At 44.4% G+C, this 16748-nt stretch overlaps 1 protein-coding gene across 4 annotated transcripts in view; it reads right to left on the bottom strand.

The window, feature by feature from the left end:
* Window positions 1–2746, bottom strand: part of espn (espin) — a 41105-nt gene extending 38359 nt beyond the window's left edge. For 2 of the 4 annotated variants that reach the window (XM_052059183.1, XM_052059185.1), the window contains exons 1-2: window positions 2027–2746; window positions 984–1177 (exon numbers count right to left, since the gene is read on the bottom strand). In XM_052059183.1, coding sequence (XP_051915143.1) covers window positions 984–1177; window positions 2027–2326 — 494 coding nt within the window. In that variant the 5' untranslated portion in view covers window positions 2327–2746. The remainder of the gene's footprint in view (window positions 1–983; window positions 1178–2026) is intronic. The other 2 variants (XM_052059182.1, XM_052059184.1) reach the window with 1 other exon arrangement.
* Window positions 2747–16748: the final 14002 nt, after the last annotated feature.

The following is a 16748-nucleotide window of genomic DNA, read 5'->3' as shown; positions in this document are numbered from 1 at the left end:
CAGGGGGCGCTGGAGCCTATCCCAGCTGTCTCCAGGCAGTAGGCGGGGGACACCCTGAACCGGTTGTCAGCCAATTGCAGGGAACACAGAGACGAACGAACAACCATCCGCGCTCAAACTCACACCTAGGGACAATTTAGAGCATCCAATGAACCTGCCATGCATGGTTTTTGGAATGTGGGAGGAAACCGGAGCACCCGGAGAAAACCCACACAGGCCATGGGAAAACATGTCAACGCCACACAAGGAGGCCGGAGCTGGAATTGAACCCGCTACCTCCGCACCGAGAGGCCACCGAACAAAGACATCTTTCTAATTAATAATTTCCCGAACCAATTATGTGAAATTTTCCCACAAACACCCTTGATCACCTCTCACGGTACATGAAGGCGCAACGGCCCCTTGGTGGGGAATCACTGCGATCGAGTGGAATGGATTTGGTTTCAACTTCGAAGTGCCACTGTACTCACGTATACGGTTGATCTGTTCAAATCATTTTAAAAGAACACTGCGTGTATAGCGATGCAAAGCTATGAAGTCCTATTTTCTATTTTCCCTCTCCCTAGCTACTTCGTCCAGCTCTCCCCGGCGGATCCCGAGTCGTTCCCAGGCAAGCTGGGTGACATAGTCTCTCCAGCGTGTCCTGGGTCTTCCCTGGGGTCTCCTCCCGGTGGGGCATGACCGGAACACCTCACCGGGGAGGCGCTCAGGAGGCATCCGAATAAGATGCCCAAGCCACCTCATCTGGCTCCTCTCGATATGGAGGAGAAGCGGCTCGACTCATTTTGGAGCGTAAATGCAAAAAGTGGTTTGTACTCAAACTAAAGTGTGTCGCCTAAACTCCCTTTCAGATTAAAAAAAGAAGAAGCACGAGTTCTGAAGAAACGGTCCAATAACGTCCAATCAAGAGCCCTTCTTTTGAAAAGACAAACAAGTGGACTCATCGACCCCCTGCGGAGATAAACCCGACTTATTGTTCTTACTTTGGGCTGTGCCCCAGTAACAGTCGTAGCGAGGCCAGGTCTCCCTTGGCAGCGGCGTAGTGAACAGGTAGGGCGCCTGTGTCAGTGGCAGCTCCGGGGTCCACCTCCCCGCTCTTGAGCAGCCAGTCTGTGATCTCATGGTGACTGAAGCGGGAGGCAAGGTGGAGAACGGTGGCGCCGGAACTGTCTTTGTCCTGCAACCGAAACACAGTGGCAGCGCTGGCCTGTGCCCTCAACATACCACCCTATCCAAAAGTGCGATCACTGCAGTCAGGCCTCTTAAATAACAAAAATCAGAAATCAACTCATGACCTGAAAGGTCAGAAATATTCATGCTTGAAACTCCACCGAGATGAGTCATCGTTGCCCAGATGCTTTGCCACAATGGCTTTCCTGTACTAAGCAACGTAGAGAAAACTTTGAATACAAACTAAAAAGGACTAAATTACAAACTACACACTTGGGTTGAAGCCATCGGATTTATCGAGCATGATTTAATTATTAATCAACAGGGTTAAATATTAAATTACAGTGGTATGCCGGGTCGCCGTTCATTTCAAATTGCCACTCCAAATAAATCTGCGTGGAAACATGCAGAAGCTACGGAGAGTTTCGATTGCTTTGAAATCAAACCATGAGAAAAGTCATTTTTAAAACGGACGTTTTGTGGGTTCAATTACAAAACATCAACAAAAAAAATGGATCATCGGAGCATGAGGGGTGACGGTGCCCACTTGTTGACCCCCATAGTGATCGCTTGGGCCGAATACACGGATAGGGGTTGCACGGGATTGCTTGCATTCTTCCAAATTTCAAAGTCGAAAATAATTGTGGCCAGACTGCACGCGTGTTGAAATCTCCATTGAAAATTTTCCACAACTATAGTCGCAACGATTACAGAGGAGCACTGTAAATTTCCCCAGTGTGGGACGAATAAAGGATATCTTATCTTATCTTATCTTATCTTATCTTATCTTATCTTATCTTATCTTATCTTATCTTATCTTATCTTATCTTAATACTTCCAGTAGGCACCCACTTACCTCCGGGCGACATCCACCTTGGGTCAGCAGCCACTGTAAGCACGCCAGGTTGCCCGTGGCTGCGGCATCGTGCGCCGGACTCGCCCCGTTGTTGGCCAGACAGTGGCCCGGCAGCCCGGCCTCCTCCACCAGGAAGCGCACGCAAGCCAGTTTGCCCGCCCGGGCTGCGTGGTGGACGGCGGAGGCCCCCAGTGCGTCCTTCACGTCTCTCGTCAGCGATTTCGTCGCGAATTGCGCTTTGAGGCTTTGCACGTCACCCTGCCTTGCGGCCAGCAGCGTCCGCTCCCCTTCGACTACCATGGCTGCCGCAAAATGCACGACGACCGCCGCAGCCGCCGCCGCCGCCCCCTCCGGAGTCCTTCCTTTCTTCCTTCCTTTTTCCGTTTGAGTCCCGACTGCCTCACCGCGAGGATAACCTCGGCGTTCGGAAACCGTTCATCACATCGAGCTCCCAATTTCTCTCTGCATCCATCCAAAAGTCAGTCCATTACTCTTAAGTAAGTTTCAACTTGGAAACTGACCTTTGCGCGCGTCTTCCTGCGGGGATGCTGGCTGGCTGGCGCACCTGTTGCGCACGCTCGCTTATTTGAATGTCATTGACTCCTTCGGCCAGTTTGTTTTTCAACAAGTCGTCTCGTGTGCTTCGGAGAGTATTTTTCCTCTTCTGGCAGATGGCGACATGGGACTGAGCGCCTGTTAAATAATCCATCAGGGGGAGGATCGCTGAGCTTGTTATAGGTGGTTGGGGGGGAAATCGGCTCGGCTCACCAGTTAAAGGGCCAGTACGAAAACTGTCGCACTGAAAAGTGTGTAGGAGAGTGTGTGTGGGGGGAGGGGGGCAATTTGTTTGACCAAATATCGTTTCTTTTCCACAATTAATGTAACATTACATGGCTGTGCCAACATGCTCACTTATATACTGTATGCCCTGGAGATTGCACAGGTGTCAAACTCAAGGCCCTGGGGGCCAGATCCGGCCCGCCAGATCATTTTATGTGGCCCACTAATCTTGAGTGTCAACTTGCTAAAATATTGGATTGGATTGGATTGGATTGGATGCAACATTATTGTCAAATGTGCTGTATGTGTAACGTCAAGCACGGATGAAATTTCTTCCTTCTCAACAAATATGTGCCGAAATGTCAAATTGTCATGTGTAATAAATAATGTTGAGAGTTTGACACCCCTGACCGATTGTCTTGTCGATTCAGTCAATTCTCATATATTTTCTTGTTTGTAGATGCCGTATGTCTTGTGCATTCTTTTCCCACAGCCTAAAATGGTATGTCCCCTACCTAGAAGAGGTACAAAATGTTTGTTCCCCTCCCTTGGGCATGTATATTTGGTCTATGTGTCAAAAAGAAACCATTCAAATATTTTCTCCTCTATTTTACAAGTAGAATTGAGTGATTCAAATCAAGGCAGCGTGGTACAGCAGTGTTATGAGAGAACATCAGGGATGCCGCGGGATAGTACAGTTTCACTTAATTGATCTGAAAATGATTTATTAATTTCAGTATTGATATATCTTGGTTCAATTTGCCATATATCAGATGGCAGAAGCTACAAAAAAAAAACTGCACATCTTGTCCACCTTCCATATGAGCTTTGGGTTCAACTAAACAGGACCAAATTCTCCACTGGAGAAATGGGGATGGGTTCAGACAAGATCAGCATTATTTCAATATTCATACTTTATGGTGACATTCTGTTTGGTGGTGTTTCATGTACCTGTGGCTAAAGCTTGGCTGGACCTTTATTTGACACCTCTGTGCACACTATATTCGCTCTGGTCGACAAACTCACAAATCCCCCAAATCAAAAAGCGCTCGAACTCCCCTCACTAGATCACGGGTCCCCAACCACCGGGCCGCGGACCGGTACCGCTCCACGGGGCATTTGGTACCGGGCCGCACAATAAGAACTTACATTAAGTCCGTCGTATTTATTTTGGAATACGAAATATATTTTATTTTGAAAAATTACCGGATTCTCCGTTACATCCGACTGTGTCACTTGACACACGTCAAACCACGCTTCTCCGTCACGTGACTGATTACCGAAAAACAAAACACCTGCGCTTGCTAAATGAGTAAAATAAACTGCTGTAGATCGCAAATGACAGCCGCCTCTAAAGTACGTTCGAGACAACAACTCTGCCGGTGTTCTGGATTCAAGTTATGGCTGAACACTCTGAGATCGCCACAATAGCACTGTTGCCATTTCCGACGTGCTACCTGTGTGAGGCGGGGGTTTTGTGCAGCAACGGCGACTAAAACAAAATGACGAAGTAGACTCCACATGAAGCACACACTTCAGGTGTGATTGTCTCCTAATACTCCGAGATGGGACCGCCCGCTTGCAGAAAATCAAGCTGGGCGCTCGCACTAATTCAGCATTGTGGTGAGTTGAGATTTTCATGCACTTTGAATTTGTGTTGTGTCGTATTTTGAAGGTATTAAAATCCTCTTCCGTAATACGGAAGCGGATTAGGGCCAATGAAGAAAGAAAAAATAAGGTTGGCAAAATTCTGAGTTTAAAATGACAATTCTGAGTTTAAAGTGAGAATTCTGAGTTTAAAGTCAGAATTCTGAGATTAAAGTGAGAATCTTGCCAACCTTATTGTTTCTTTCTTCATTGGCCCTAATCCTCTTCCGTATATTAAGACCGTAGTGATCAGAGTGTTGCGGCCAAATTGGACGCTCCTCGTGTTTATCTCGAAATCCCCCCAGTGTTAATTCAGCTCTTGGCATATTATTTTGTAGTACAGTATTTACGCGCCACACCTTAAATGCCGATCCGTGAAAATATTGTACGACATAAACCGGTCCGTGGGGCAAAAAAGGTTGGGGACCCCTGCACTAGAATGTACTTGCTACTTCGTGAAAAAGTACAATTCATCAGGTCAAACATCGTCACAAGCTAGCAAAATTCCAAAATGGAATAATGAGTAATTCAATTACCATGACAGAATTGGGTATGGTTGATCAAAAAACAAAATTCATCAACTGTCTTAACTTAATACCATAAGACTTCTTCGGATCTTTGTGAAATCAGTTTTAACTGATTTACAGCAAATAATCAACCGCTCACTTCAGTCAGGCAAGCTTCGTAAACCCCTGAAAGGAGCCACCGTCAAGCCACTTTAAGAAAAAAAAAAAGAACGCCGGATGTTTCCTTGTTAGCAAATGAAATGTGGTCCTCACATGCTCGGTTTGGCCTCGCCTGAGTGCAAACAAAACATTTTGAAGACGACGGCAGCGTGGCCACCTGTTTCATGTTCATCAAGCCCTTGTAATTCTTTGCGTCACCAAACGGTGGCAGGAAAGCTTAATATAGTCACTGAAGGATAATTGGACAGGATTTTTTTTCCAAGCAGACTTAACGTCACTTGTGGGCATTGATTGGCTTTGTTTTTTAAAATTTGTTTTTAGTTGTTACAATTCTAAAACAATCGGCAGTGAATGTTTCACGAAACGTGTATGTCACATATCATCTAATATAAAATACGGGCAAATACTGTTTGATTAAGAATTTGTGCTGCTGGACTACTTATGAATTATCTAATGTAAAGACTATGAACTTAAGTGCACTAATGAACTTTAATATACGTATTTTGGTAGCACAATAAATGCCTTTTTATTCCACCTGTGCTTCCGAATGCAGTCACATTATTGTACAGGATAGGGTGAGGATGCTTTTTTTTGGGGGGGGGGGGGTTAATATATGAGACTCGTGCCCGACGCGTGCCTCTCCACACCATCTGTCACACAGGCTCAACTGTCATTTTCATCTTGCACCAGTGGGATTTGTACGCCCGCGGGAGAGGGTGGTGGGGCGGGGCTGTTCTTCCCACGAGTGCCTTGACTAATTGTACAAGAAAATGGACAATAAGCGCTCCCTGGTGGGATTCACAAGCACGCATTATAAATGATGCGAAGCGTTGTCTGTTTAGACACCGGGAATGCTATTCGTACACATTGACATTTCTTAAATTGGTCGTATAAAAATGGATACATGGGCAAGTATATTTACACCAGATATCGTAACTGCCTCTCTATCGTTATCGTAATTTGTCTCTTTAAATGTTAGTGCTTAAAAATATGTCTGCGTGGGTTAACCATCATATTTGTGAGTATTTAATATAGATTTTTATAAGACTTCTATCGAACAGGATACAATGCACTTCCTCATCGATTTTTATTTTTCCGAACGCGGAATACTGAGCGAGTTAACTCGCACGTCACATTTCGAGACTTCACATATCATAATAGTGCCTTCTTGATTCTTCCCAAAATGCAGGCTCTACACCTATACATGTTTTCGATTGGAATGTTTTAATACCTTTAAGTGAATTTTTGTTTTTGATCATTTGTCCATAAATATCAAAACCAAACCATAACGCCTGTCAAAGACGAAATGCTTTTTAATACTGTATTGTCTGATTTTATTTTAGAATAATATTGTTTCTTGTTGGTGACGTCATCGAGAGGGGACGAGACAGGTTGAGGAGACGGTCTGAGTGTGTTTTGGCCAGCAGCAGCTCCTGTGAATGTGCTTTAATTGCTTCTTTTTGTTTATTAAAAAGCGAATAGACTACATCAGCGACTCCATGTATTACAATGTATTGGGCTACTACGGTCCGGCCACAAAGCCAAAATGACGCGTTTCATCGCGTAGACATGTTCCCCTGCCGCCATACTTCTTACACGCAGCGTCCAAATCCTGCGACGGGAAAGCCAACGGTTTTGCTCCTCGCCCTGGGAACGCTCGGGGATGTCTTGCACGCGTCGGGCTCGCGACAGTTATTCAAATTGCACTTAATTATTCCAAGGGCGTATGCTTCTTCTCCCCCCCCCCCCCCCCCCCCCGCCACTCCCTGCGATTCTTTTGTGTACGCACATCTGCTACAGTCTCCATACGCGGGAACGTTCAAATCAGGCCATTCCCGTGCTCGAGGTGTCTGCTTCTGCGGTGCTCGTGGCAAGGAGCCACTTGCAACAGAAGCCCGAAATTCGGTTGAGCTTATGAATCGGAGCGTTTGGGTTCCACTCGGAGTTCAGTGTAACTCTCACCAACAAAAGTTGACCGTCTGTAAATTCGAAATTTCGTCTATATGGCGGCCATGAGTGATGAATGAATATTTCGTGACAGTCCTACGTTCTCTCTAATCATTTTGTCCATCTGTAGAGCGCAGCTGCTTGGCGCGTGCTACGCTCTACTCCATTGTTGCCCTTGCGTGCGTCCACCTGGGCGCGTGCACGATGAGCCCAGACGCACAAAAGCCATCCTGTCTGCCGTTTAATTAATGGAACAAGTTATGCAAAGTGCTGGATTATTCTAGTCCTATCCGTACCAAACAATAGAGTGGCTACGAAGTTTTCACATCTGTTCGGAAAGTATAAGGCCAAAAGTGAACTTGCATCAACCGTGCAAACAATAAAAAAAGAGACCACACCACACAATCTTTATTTTAAAAAAATAAAGTAACACAATGACACGCATAGAAAAATGGCTTTATTCACTCCTTGCAACCCTTTCGTCTAAAAGTCGTTTATTTATGTTTCGATATGACTAATTTAAAAGTTACCTACTTTTCTAAAATGGGTTTCTCATGATTTCATCATCATTTAGGGGCTTTATGTGTAGAAATGATTGAAATGGTATCGCATTTTTCACATCACCCTGTGAAGTCGATTCTAAAACGACACATTTGTTCTACACTCTTGACATTTTTGTACATTTTTTATCCTTTAGCTTGATTTCAAGAAAACGTTCTAGCCAATACCGACTGGTATAATAAAGAAGTTTTTGTCTATTTTGTCATCATCAATGACACGCTCGCACTCAAGAGAGGAAATTTGCTTTATCACAAAACCAAACCACACGAATATCTTGTCAGGCAGTTCAGTCGCAACCTTGAAGGGTCCCTTGAACTCACCACGTTGGCGTGACGTGTCACCCCCACCACCACCAGCGAGCCGGTCAACCGTGATCTGCAGTGAGAATTGCCACAGTCAAACTTTCTCACACTCAGGCGCGCTCATTCTGCACACGCCCACCCGACCAGCCGCGCACGCGGCTTTGGCAAAAAAAAAAAAATTCTGCGCATGCATGCAGCTGAGATACAAACCCTTTGATGACAATGTCAGCCCACTTGTCTTATTTCAATCCACGCATTCCTTTTCCCATATCGTTGATGGTGCATTTTTAATCATGGGTTAAAAGTGTGTGTGTCACCAAATACAAACAAGCACGTGTCTCCGTTCTAAAAGACCACGTGATGCGTTCATGCCATCTGAAATGAGTCAAAATTGAATATCATTAAGAGATTGAAATACATAATGAGCACAAGATAAATTTACTTGCTATACGTTCAGCCCCACACGTGCAATATTTCCACAGGACCCGGTTTGCGCATCGCATCATGATTTTGGAACATTTACTGCAGAGATTTTCATTGGCCGCTCTATGCAGGAAGAAAATAAAAAAGCAACTTACCACAGCGTCTTCTGCAGTCGTCACACTTTGAAGGCCGCGCTCACACTGAGCGCCCTTTTCCACAAGATTCTCGTGCGTCTCATCCACGCCGGACGCTTTCCAGCGCTGTGGGCGTACACCTCCACCGAGGCCACGCCCCTTCTCGTCTCGCCTCAAATACAGTCTGTCTGCAACTCCAGTCCAAAAACAGAATCTGCCCTCTAGTTCAACGTTTTAAAACGCGAATTTACCCTGGATCGAGGTCGAAACATATTAAATACTTCGAAACTGTGATTGACTTTCGGTCTGAACGACTATTTTATCGCATCTGTTTGACTGAAAATAATTATTTCCACATTAGAGGAACGAACACGATCCGAATCAAAATATCTGCTTTTAACCAAGACGAAATGTGCAATTTTTCAAATAGTCATTTGACAATCGGGGTGTTGTAGTACATCTTTTTGCTCTCATGTTGCTCGAAATCACTGACCACAAATGTCATTAAAACAAATCTCAAGTGTACCTTCAAGATATCCATTCACACTGTCATCTTAAATGAGCATCACACGTGTTGCCAGGCTACACGAACTCCACTTCCATTAGATTTTGGATTTGCTCGAAGTTTGAATATTTTTGCATGCGATATTACGACGACCTGCAAACACCCGTTCGTGTCCCACCGGGACCACTCTTAATGGCCCCCGTAAAACTTGGTGCATTGGTAGAAACCATCTGCTGCCTTTTGTGTGCACGCGGCTCGTGCTGTCCCCGTGCTCTTCATAGCGCTGCACAATGGAGGGGAACAGAATACCCCCCCTCGCCCCCCCAAAAACACGTCAAATTACTATCTTTGCACTGAAATGTGAACGAAATGCAACCGCATTTCTGTCTTTAAAAAATTGAGGGCGAAAGGCCTCCTGTCTTACTTGCGTCGATTTGTACAGCAGCGCCACCACCAGATGTTTAGTTGCGTCACGTAGCTTGGCTTTTGGCTTTGCGAGCCATCTTTTGAGAGATTCAAAATCCTGTCTGGACCCTCCCTCGCTCCTACTAATGCCCCACCTATAGGCTACAGTGAATATGTTTGTGTGGCCACCACGCAACCCACGCCACACCCGTCAAGCTTCACTTTGCGTCTGCAGGATATCTCCACCCGCCTTTCAAGGTCACGCGATGTTTTTTAGCCACTGTTAATTCTGTCCAGACATTATTTGCTTATTTATTTTCTCTCTCTCTCTCTCTGTTTGAATTACATTTGCGCAGGATTTATTTTTTTATGGAGTTTTTTTACCTTTATTGTATTCTGACTTGTTCAATAAAGGTTAAAAAAATCTTCTAATGAGGAATTAGAGCCATTAATATCCAGCGTAAACACTTCAAATGACTACATGTTAAATTCTATAACGTGCGTTGCGTATTTTAAATGGATGAGTTTTTAAAAAAAATAAATCCTGGTTCAATTTAATATCACAATTTCATTCTGTGCCTTTGGATCCTTTGCAAAATCGCAATAAACAACGAATTAATGTGTGCATTTGCACGCACGCACATACATACAATGCCCCCAGAAAAGACGGCAAAAGAAAGAACCGAACCATGATTTAAAAAAAAAAATCTAATACTTAGCTATTGCAAAAGATTTGACAGACTTGTGACTTAAATCGCTTCTATATAAACGTCGTTTCGTGTTCGTTTGAAGTCGAAGGCCATTGTTTGGCAGCGTTTTGTCAAGCTGCCAGGATTTGTAAACCTTACGTGGTCCACCTCGTGTATGCATGACGCAAAAGTGGTGCAGCAGATGTTTGGTGCTCGTGGCGTTGTTTTAGGCTTGGGATGCTCCTTGGTACAATTTGATAGGTTCTCGTGCGGTGTGCATGGTAGAGCAAGAAATAACAGCGTTTGCAAGAGTTTGTTTCTCCTTTTCCATGATTTAAAAAATATATATAGGCTACTGCACGCAAGATGTGTATTTACTTTTTTACTTAAGTTTGAATTTTCTGAATAAATTGCGACTGGGTACTTCAAGAACTAGAGGATGCTTTGCAATTTTTTTTATAGAAAAGACCGTTGATTTTATTTATTTTTTGCGAGAATCGGATCATTGTATGCCTCGGCAGACCCTCGTGAGTTTAAGCAGTTTGGATAATGGATGGAACGTTGCCGCCACTCATTCACCACCGGTTCACATTTTCTGAGATGGTTGATCTTTGATTCTTTATTCTGTCATCATATAGGCTCGATGTCTCACAGTATCGATACTCAAGTTACTCGGTGACACGTGGGGATTGTACGTCAAGCTTTCTCCCGAGTCCAAACGTCGGCTTTCTTCCGTTTCTTCTGCTCCGTTTTTTTTTTTTTCACGCCACGTCTGGTTTTGGCTCCAAATCCCACTCCTCGCGTTGCACTCGGTACAGCGCAAGAACAAGATTTGGGAAAAAAATGAATTATACAATTGCTAATTAAATAAATGCAATAATTAAGGACCTTAATCCTAGGTATGGCGGGGGGTGGGGAGGGGGGTGTAGTTTTTCCACCTATATTTAAAAGCCGTTCTGATCCCTTTCTTGTGGTCAGAACCCCCGCTGCAGCGTTCTAAATGAGCTGCAACTCTTTGATGTTCTTTTGAAGGAGTCCAGTCAGAAGACAATAAAAATCAGGAAGTCTACTGGAGATAAAAGCATGAATAAGCTTCTCCTGCATTGTTTGGAGCATGCAACCTTTCACTATAGATATCTTGAGGGGTGTGGATGGGTGGGGGGGGGGGGGGTCGGCTCGTAAAAGGCTGTTTGAAATGACCGCTGAAAGTCAGATCTAAATCAATCAGCACACCGGCGGTTCCGACTTGGTCATAGGTTTTTGAGACTGTGATTCCAGAGGCCACATTTTTATGCCCAACGCAAGTCTGGCGCAAAATGCAGTCTAACTGTGCACATGGGTCGAGTTTTCGTTCTTTTGGTCTTTTCGTAAATAGGCGTACGTGGAAAGGCGCATTTGCGCTGTTGTGGGAGTGAACAAAGCTGGCTTGTTTTCTGGCCAATGAAAGTGGATCCATTCATTGTGTTTAAATTCAGGAGAGGCGCGCACACGCAGTCCTCGACATGGAAGCAGAAATGGACTCGCTGGAGTCCATGCGGAAGACAGAATGACGCAAAATACGTTTTCAATGCATGCAGACCTTCACTTGTTGATCACGTGAAGTTTGGCAGGGCGATCGCAGATCACGGCTGTGAAGTGGGCAAACAAAGTGTCCAATGTTCTCTTCTTTTTAGAAGGTGCTAGACGGCATCTTCTTTTAGGGGATTAGGAAATTTGCCTGACTGGAGTGAACACTTGATTATGTGCTGAATTCTACGTTTTCAAGATGACTTAATAGTTTTGAAAAAGTCAGCTGATTCAGACGGCGAGTTAACGGCTTCAGCTGTTGGACCCTTTCTGCTCCTTTTTTTTTTACCCTCAATTGTACCAAATTCTGACATACTAATAATTATTTCTAGCTGACATTTGACTTGATGGTTTGTACTTTTTCACAAAAGTATCAGGCATATTCTTTGCATGTATCTGTTCAGAGGAGTTTGGCCGCATTTGATTTTTGGATGATTTGTGAGTTTATCAACCACTGTAAAATAAAGTGCACTTCTTGTTGAAATTCTCACTCGAGATTTCAGAAGAAAAAAAAACAATTGCCCAGCTCTGACAAAGTCTTTGCTAAATTTACAAATATGTCTGATCAATGTGAGTTTGGAGTTGGCAAATCGACTGTGGTCAGTGTACAGTATATCAGAATGCCATATTTCTCCCCCCTCACTTTGGCATATTTCGAGCTTTGGAACCCCCCGTGCAACTATGCATGATGGGGGATATGCCTCGAACTCCGTCCAGTTTTTTTTTTTTGCTTTATTTCACACCTCAATTCATCATGTCAAGAGGTTCCAAATGTCAGGCTCATGCCGCTCATCACACCAAAGTGCATGCGGGTTCTCAAAGTCAACGGGTCACACGTACGCGCATCGGCTTCACTCTGCTGAAGCCGCAAAGTGGTTGTCTCTCAACCCAGGGGTTGAGGGTTCAATCCCCTGCCATTGTGACACTTCTCGAGGTGTCCTCGAGCAAGATACCCCCCAATCGCTCCTGATACTGCATCATCAGTAGGTAAACGAGGAAACGATGTAAAGCGCTTTGAGTAGCAGAGGTAGAAAAGCGCTATGTAAGTGATAACCCCATTGAAGTGTCCCTTTTATTGCACATGTATTATTTTTAATTGATATATTCATACTTGCGGCCCAGTAGTACAGTGGTTAGCACGTCGGCTTCACATTGCAGAGGTACCGGTTTCGATTCCAGCTCCGGCCTCCCTGTGTGGAGTTTGCATGTTCTCCCCGGGCCTGCGTGGGTTTTCTCCGGGTGCTCCGGTTTCCTCCCACATTCCAAAAATATGCGTGGCAGGCTGATTGAACACTCTAAATTGTCCCTAGGTGTGAGTGTGAGCGTGGATGGTTGTTCGTCTCTGTGTGCCCTGCGATTGGCTGGCAACCGATTCAGGGTGTCCCCCGCCTACTGCCCGGAGACAGCTGGGATAGGCTCCAGCACCCCCCGCGACCCTAGTGAGGATCAAGCGGCTCGGAAAATGAATGAATGAATGAATATTCATACTTTAGAACGCAATATCAATTTAACCCTTTCTGGCGCCCCTTAACCTAATAACCTGTCCAGTGTAGTAACCACTGTCCCTGAAAGGGTTGAATATGTATAAAGGCTTATTTTTTGGGGGGGGGTTAAACGATTTGAAAAAAAAAATCCCCCTCAGTTTTTGTGGAATAAACTGCAATAACTTGTCTGGATCAAGATTAAAATGCCGTCACCGACCCCCCCCCCCCCCCTCTCCTCTATGAGTCGCCTGAAGACACGTCATAATTCAACTTCTCAGCATGTCGTTCAACAAAAGATCACTGTGGTCTCGGCTTGCACAGATGGATACCCACGCTAAAACTAGGACCAAAAAAAAAAAAAAGCTTCAAACCGAAGCCCTTCCCTCCCTCATTTTTTTAAAAAATGTTGCTTCATTGAAAGGGACCCGTTCCCATGCAGACTGGACGTGGCAGTTTGCTGGGGCCCCGTGGGAGGACAAAACGCGTGCAAAACGATGCAGTTCCATTGCCAGGACAGCTTGCAGTCAAGCTTTGCACCACTCGAGATGAATGTGTTTTCAGTCTGCATATACTGTAGAATAACCGAGTGATTCGAGAAAAGTAAAAAAAAAAAAAGTTTGTCTTTCAGTTTGTATTAACTTCTTAGTGGACTTGGTTTATCATCAACACTTATACATTGAGTATTTGGGGATATTTAAGTAGTAGTGCATACAATGCGTTTATGCACAAATTTATAACAAATGCTCTGTACTCTCCTGGAAAGTTCCACCCCCCCCCCCGGCCCCCCAAAGTGTACAAGAAGCAATTCATGAGATGCTGCATCGTCTTGAAATTTAGGCCATGTGCTGTGTTGTTGTTGTTTTCTGAATCGATTTTATTGCCATCATCAGTTAAAGCTACACCCACAAGATTTTTTTTCCCCCGGTTCGAAGGTGCAACATGAAACTTAAAACGGTAATAATGCAGATCAGATATACGTCATTGGACTAATAAAAACAAAGAAGAAAATCAACAATGCGCAATGGAACTCATGTGTAACATTAAGTCGCCATTTTGTCTCTGAAACTAAATTGGCATTTTTATTGAGCTGCCCAAAAAATAAATAAAATGAAGAAAAAACGCGTAAAATCATGTTCGTGTCATTCAATACATTTAGTCAAACGTTCGTAAGCAAGTCGAACGCTGTATTTGCAGTGTTCTTTTTTTCGGAAGGGGCCCTCGGGACAAGTGCCGATCCGGAATGATGCGTCTGGGGGTGGGGGTGCAGGGGTTTTCCGAAATACAATCGGGAGGCAAAAGGGGAGGTGGGGGCCTCGGTGGTGGCGGCTGATTCAAACTGTGGCTTCCCATCTGTCGCGTGCTTTTGGCGCGTGCCGAACGCGTGAGTTCCACTGGCGGCTCACTGCAGTGTTTGCTGCGGTGGTCGTTCGAGCTCATACACTCGGTGATAATTCAAACGTATACAATTCACTCTGTTCCGCTATTTTTAAATGATTAGATTTAATCGTGACGGGTGGCAAAAGTACTGCACGCTCCCAGAATAAGATATAAGCATAGTGTCATTTATATTTATGAATCTAAAAAATAAGAAGTTTGTGGTGTCTCTTCTAAAAACAGTACGTTCCCAATTTTTTGAACTCATTTTGTGAACTGACTAACAAAAATGAAATTAAATGCTCAACATGCAGGACACGCTCAAAGTAAACACGTGTATTAATCTAAAGAAATGACGACTAATCGTTCTCAAAATTCACATGCATGTGTCTACTTATGCCCACTTTAACAATCGCCACGGTGTTTTGGATTTTAATATGCACGAAGCATTTTCTTCATTAAGATTGAGAGGAAGACGGTAGAATGTAAGCGTATGTGATATTATTAATGATCATTTTATGTTTTTGTGCATCATATTAGTTCATGTTAAGATGACCTCAATTACATTCTGTTGTTTAATAATTGTGTAAGCTTTTGTTGAAGTGTTAATTATAATCATTATGTTGGAACATTACAGTATTGTCTTTGATGTTAAAATGACCTAAATTATAGTCTCTTTGATAATTTCTTTGACAGGTTTATGTTGAGAGCGTCTGATTGGCTGAAGGAAACGGGGTGTGTTTTAGTAGCGGAAAAAGAGGTTGTGCTCTCGAACGTGCTGCGGTGCATCGTTTTTTTTTTCTTCTCAATAAAACTGCATTGGAGCGATTCCATCTCTCCTTTTGCCGTTTGTAAAGTAGAGCTATCCACTAACGACAACAAACCCCTCCATTTACAATTGCTTGAACATGGTTTTACGTTGATAGGTTCTGATTGGCTGTTGAAGTAAGGGAAAGCCGGAAGTGATTTCAGTCCTCCATCTTGCTGCGGTGCGGACGTCCTTTTTCCTCCTTTGAATAAAGCTGTGTTCAAACGGAATCCACCTCTCCTTTTACGTAAAGTAGAGTCATCCATTAAAAACAACGAACCCTTCAACGTCCACGTCCATGAAATGTCAAAGATTGGTGCGTAGCTTGATGCCCATAAAATCCTAAATATAACTTCACTTTATTTTCACTGGTTAAAGTGGGCGGAGGTAGGCATGTACATTTTAGGTGCCAATTAGTCATACTTTTCGATAACATGAACACAACCATGGCTCATAAAGCGTTTTTGAATCGCACCTAAAGTGTTTTAGTCTTTACTTTTAGCCTACTTCGTTACTGGTCACGGCTGCTCCGTTGACTCGTCGTACACGTTTTGGGTTCATGCAAATCGCGTGGGCATATATCCCAGCCCCCAACCGCAATGATGGATTTGTGTGTGTGTGTGTGTGTGGGGGGGGGGGGGGGGGCGCTGCAACTCGGCGTCACTTGTGTGATAACGAGTCCCTTCGACCCCCCCCCCCCACCCCCCACCCCCCTCCAGCACAACCAGTAGCAGCATCCATGCAGATAAACACCATGTTGTTAGCATTGTAACAAGCTTCTGTGGGGGTACCCCAAACAGATGTTAGATGGCGTGGCAAGGGTTGATGCATGCATTTTTAGGAACACTTTAGTCTTGCAAACAAATATTATCTAATCCCGTGTGTATGTGCGTGCGTTACGTTTGGTTGTGGCAATATATACTAAATTGGAGTAGATTATCTACTGTAACACGACGGAATATTTTCATGTGACCCGTATGGATTTATTGATATATGAATTTGTTTGTCGCAGAAATACGAGAGGTTGCGTGTGTGGGAACGTCAATTTTCACCAAGGCCAAGTGAAAATAATGGTGTAATCTCGCGCAACGAAATTGGCTTTTCGTGTTCAGTCGTCTGCAACACGTCTTGAAGGAGAAGAAATTGAACAAAAAGTAATAATACACGTTCAGCGACTCGGTCACCGCCAATCTGCATACCGCCGCTTGATCGCACGGAGGACCCGACAAGGACAGATGGTCCAGAGAGAGGAGTGCATGTCATTAATTTATTTCCCCGAGTGGCTTGGACCCGCAGCCCCCCTGTGCTCCAGATCAAACCGCGCAGCGGTTTATGTCCCGCCCCCGTGACGCGCCACGGCCACATAAATAGGAGGCGGCAGAGCTCAGCAGCACACTCGCAGCTCCCTTAT

The sequence above is a fragment of the Hippocampus zosterae genome, chromosome 2 (genome assembly GCF_025434085.1).
Source record: "Hippocampus zosterae strain Florida chromosome 2, ASM2543408v3, whole genome shotgun sequence".
NCBI lineage: Eukaryota > Metazoa > Chordata > Actinopteri > Syngnathiformes > Syngnathidae > Hippocampus > Hippocampus zosterae.
This window is presented reverse-complemented; position numbering and strand designations above follow the sequence as displayed.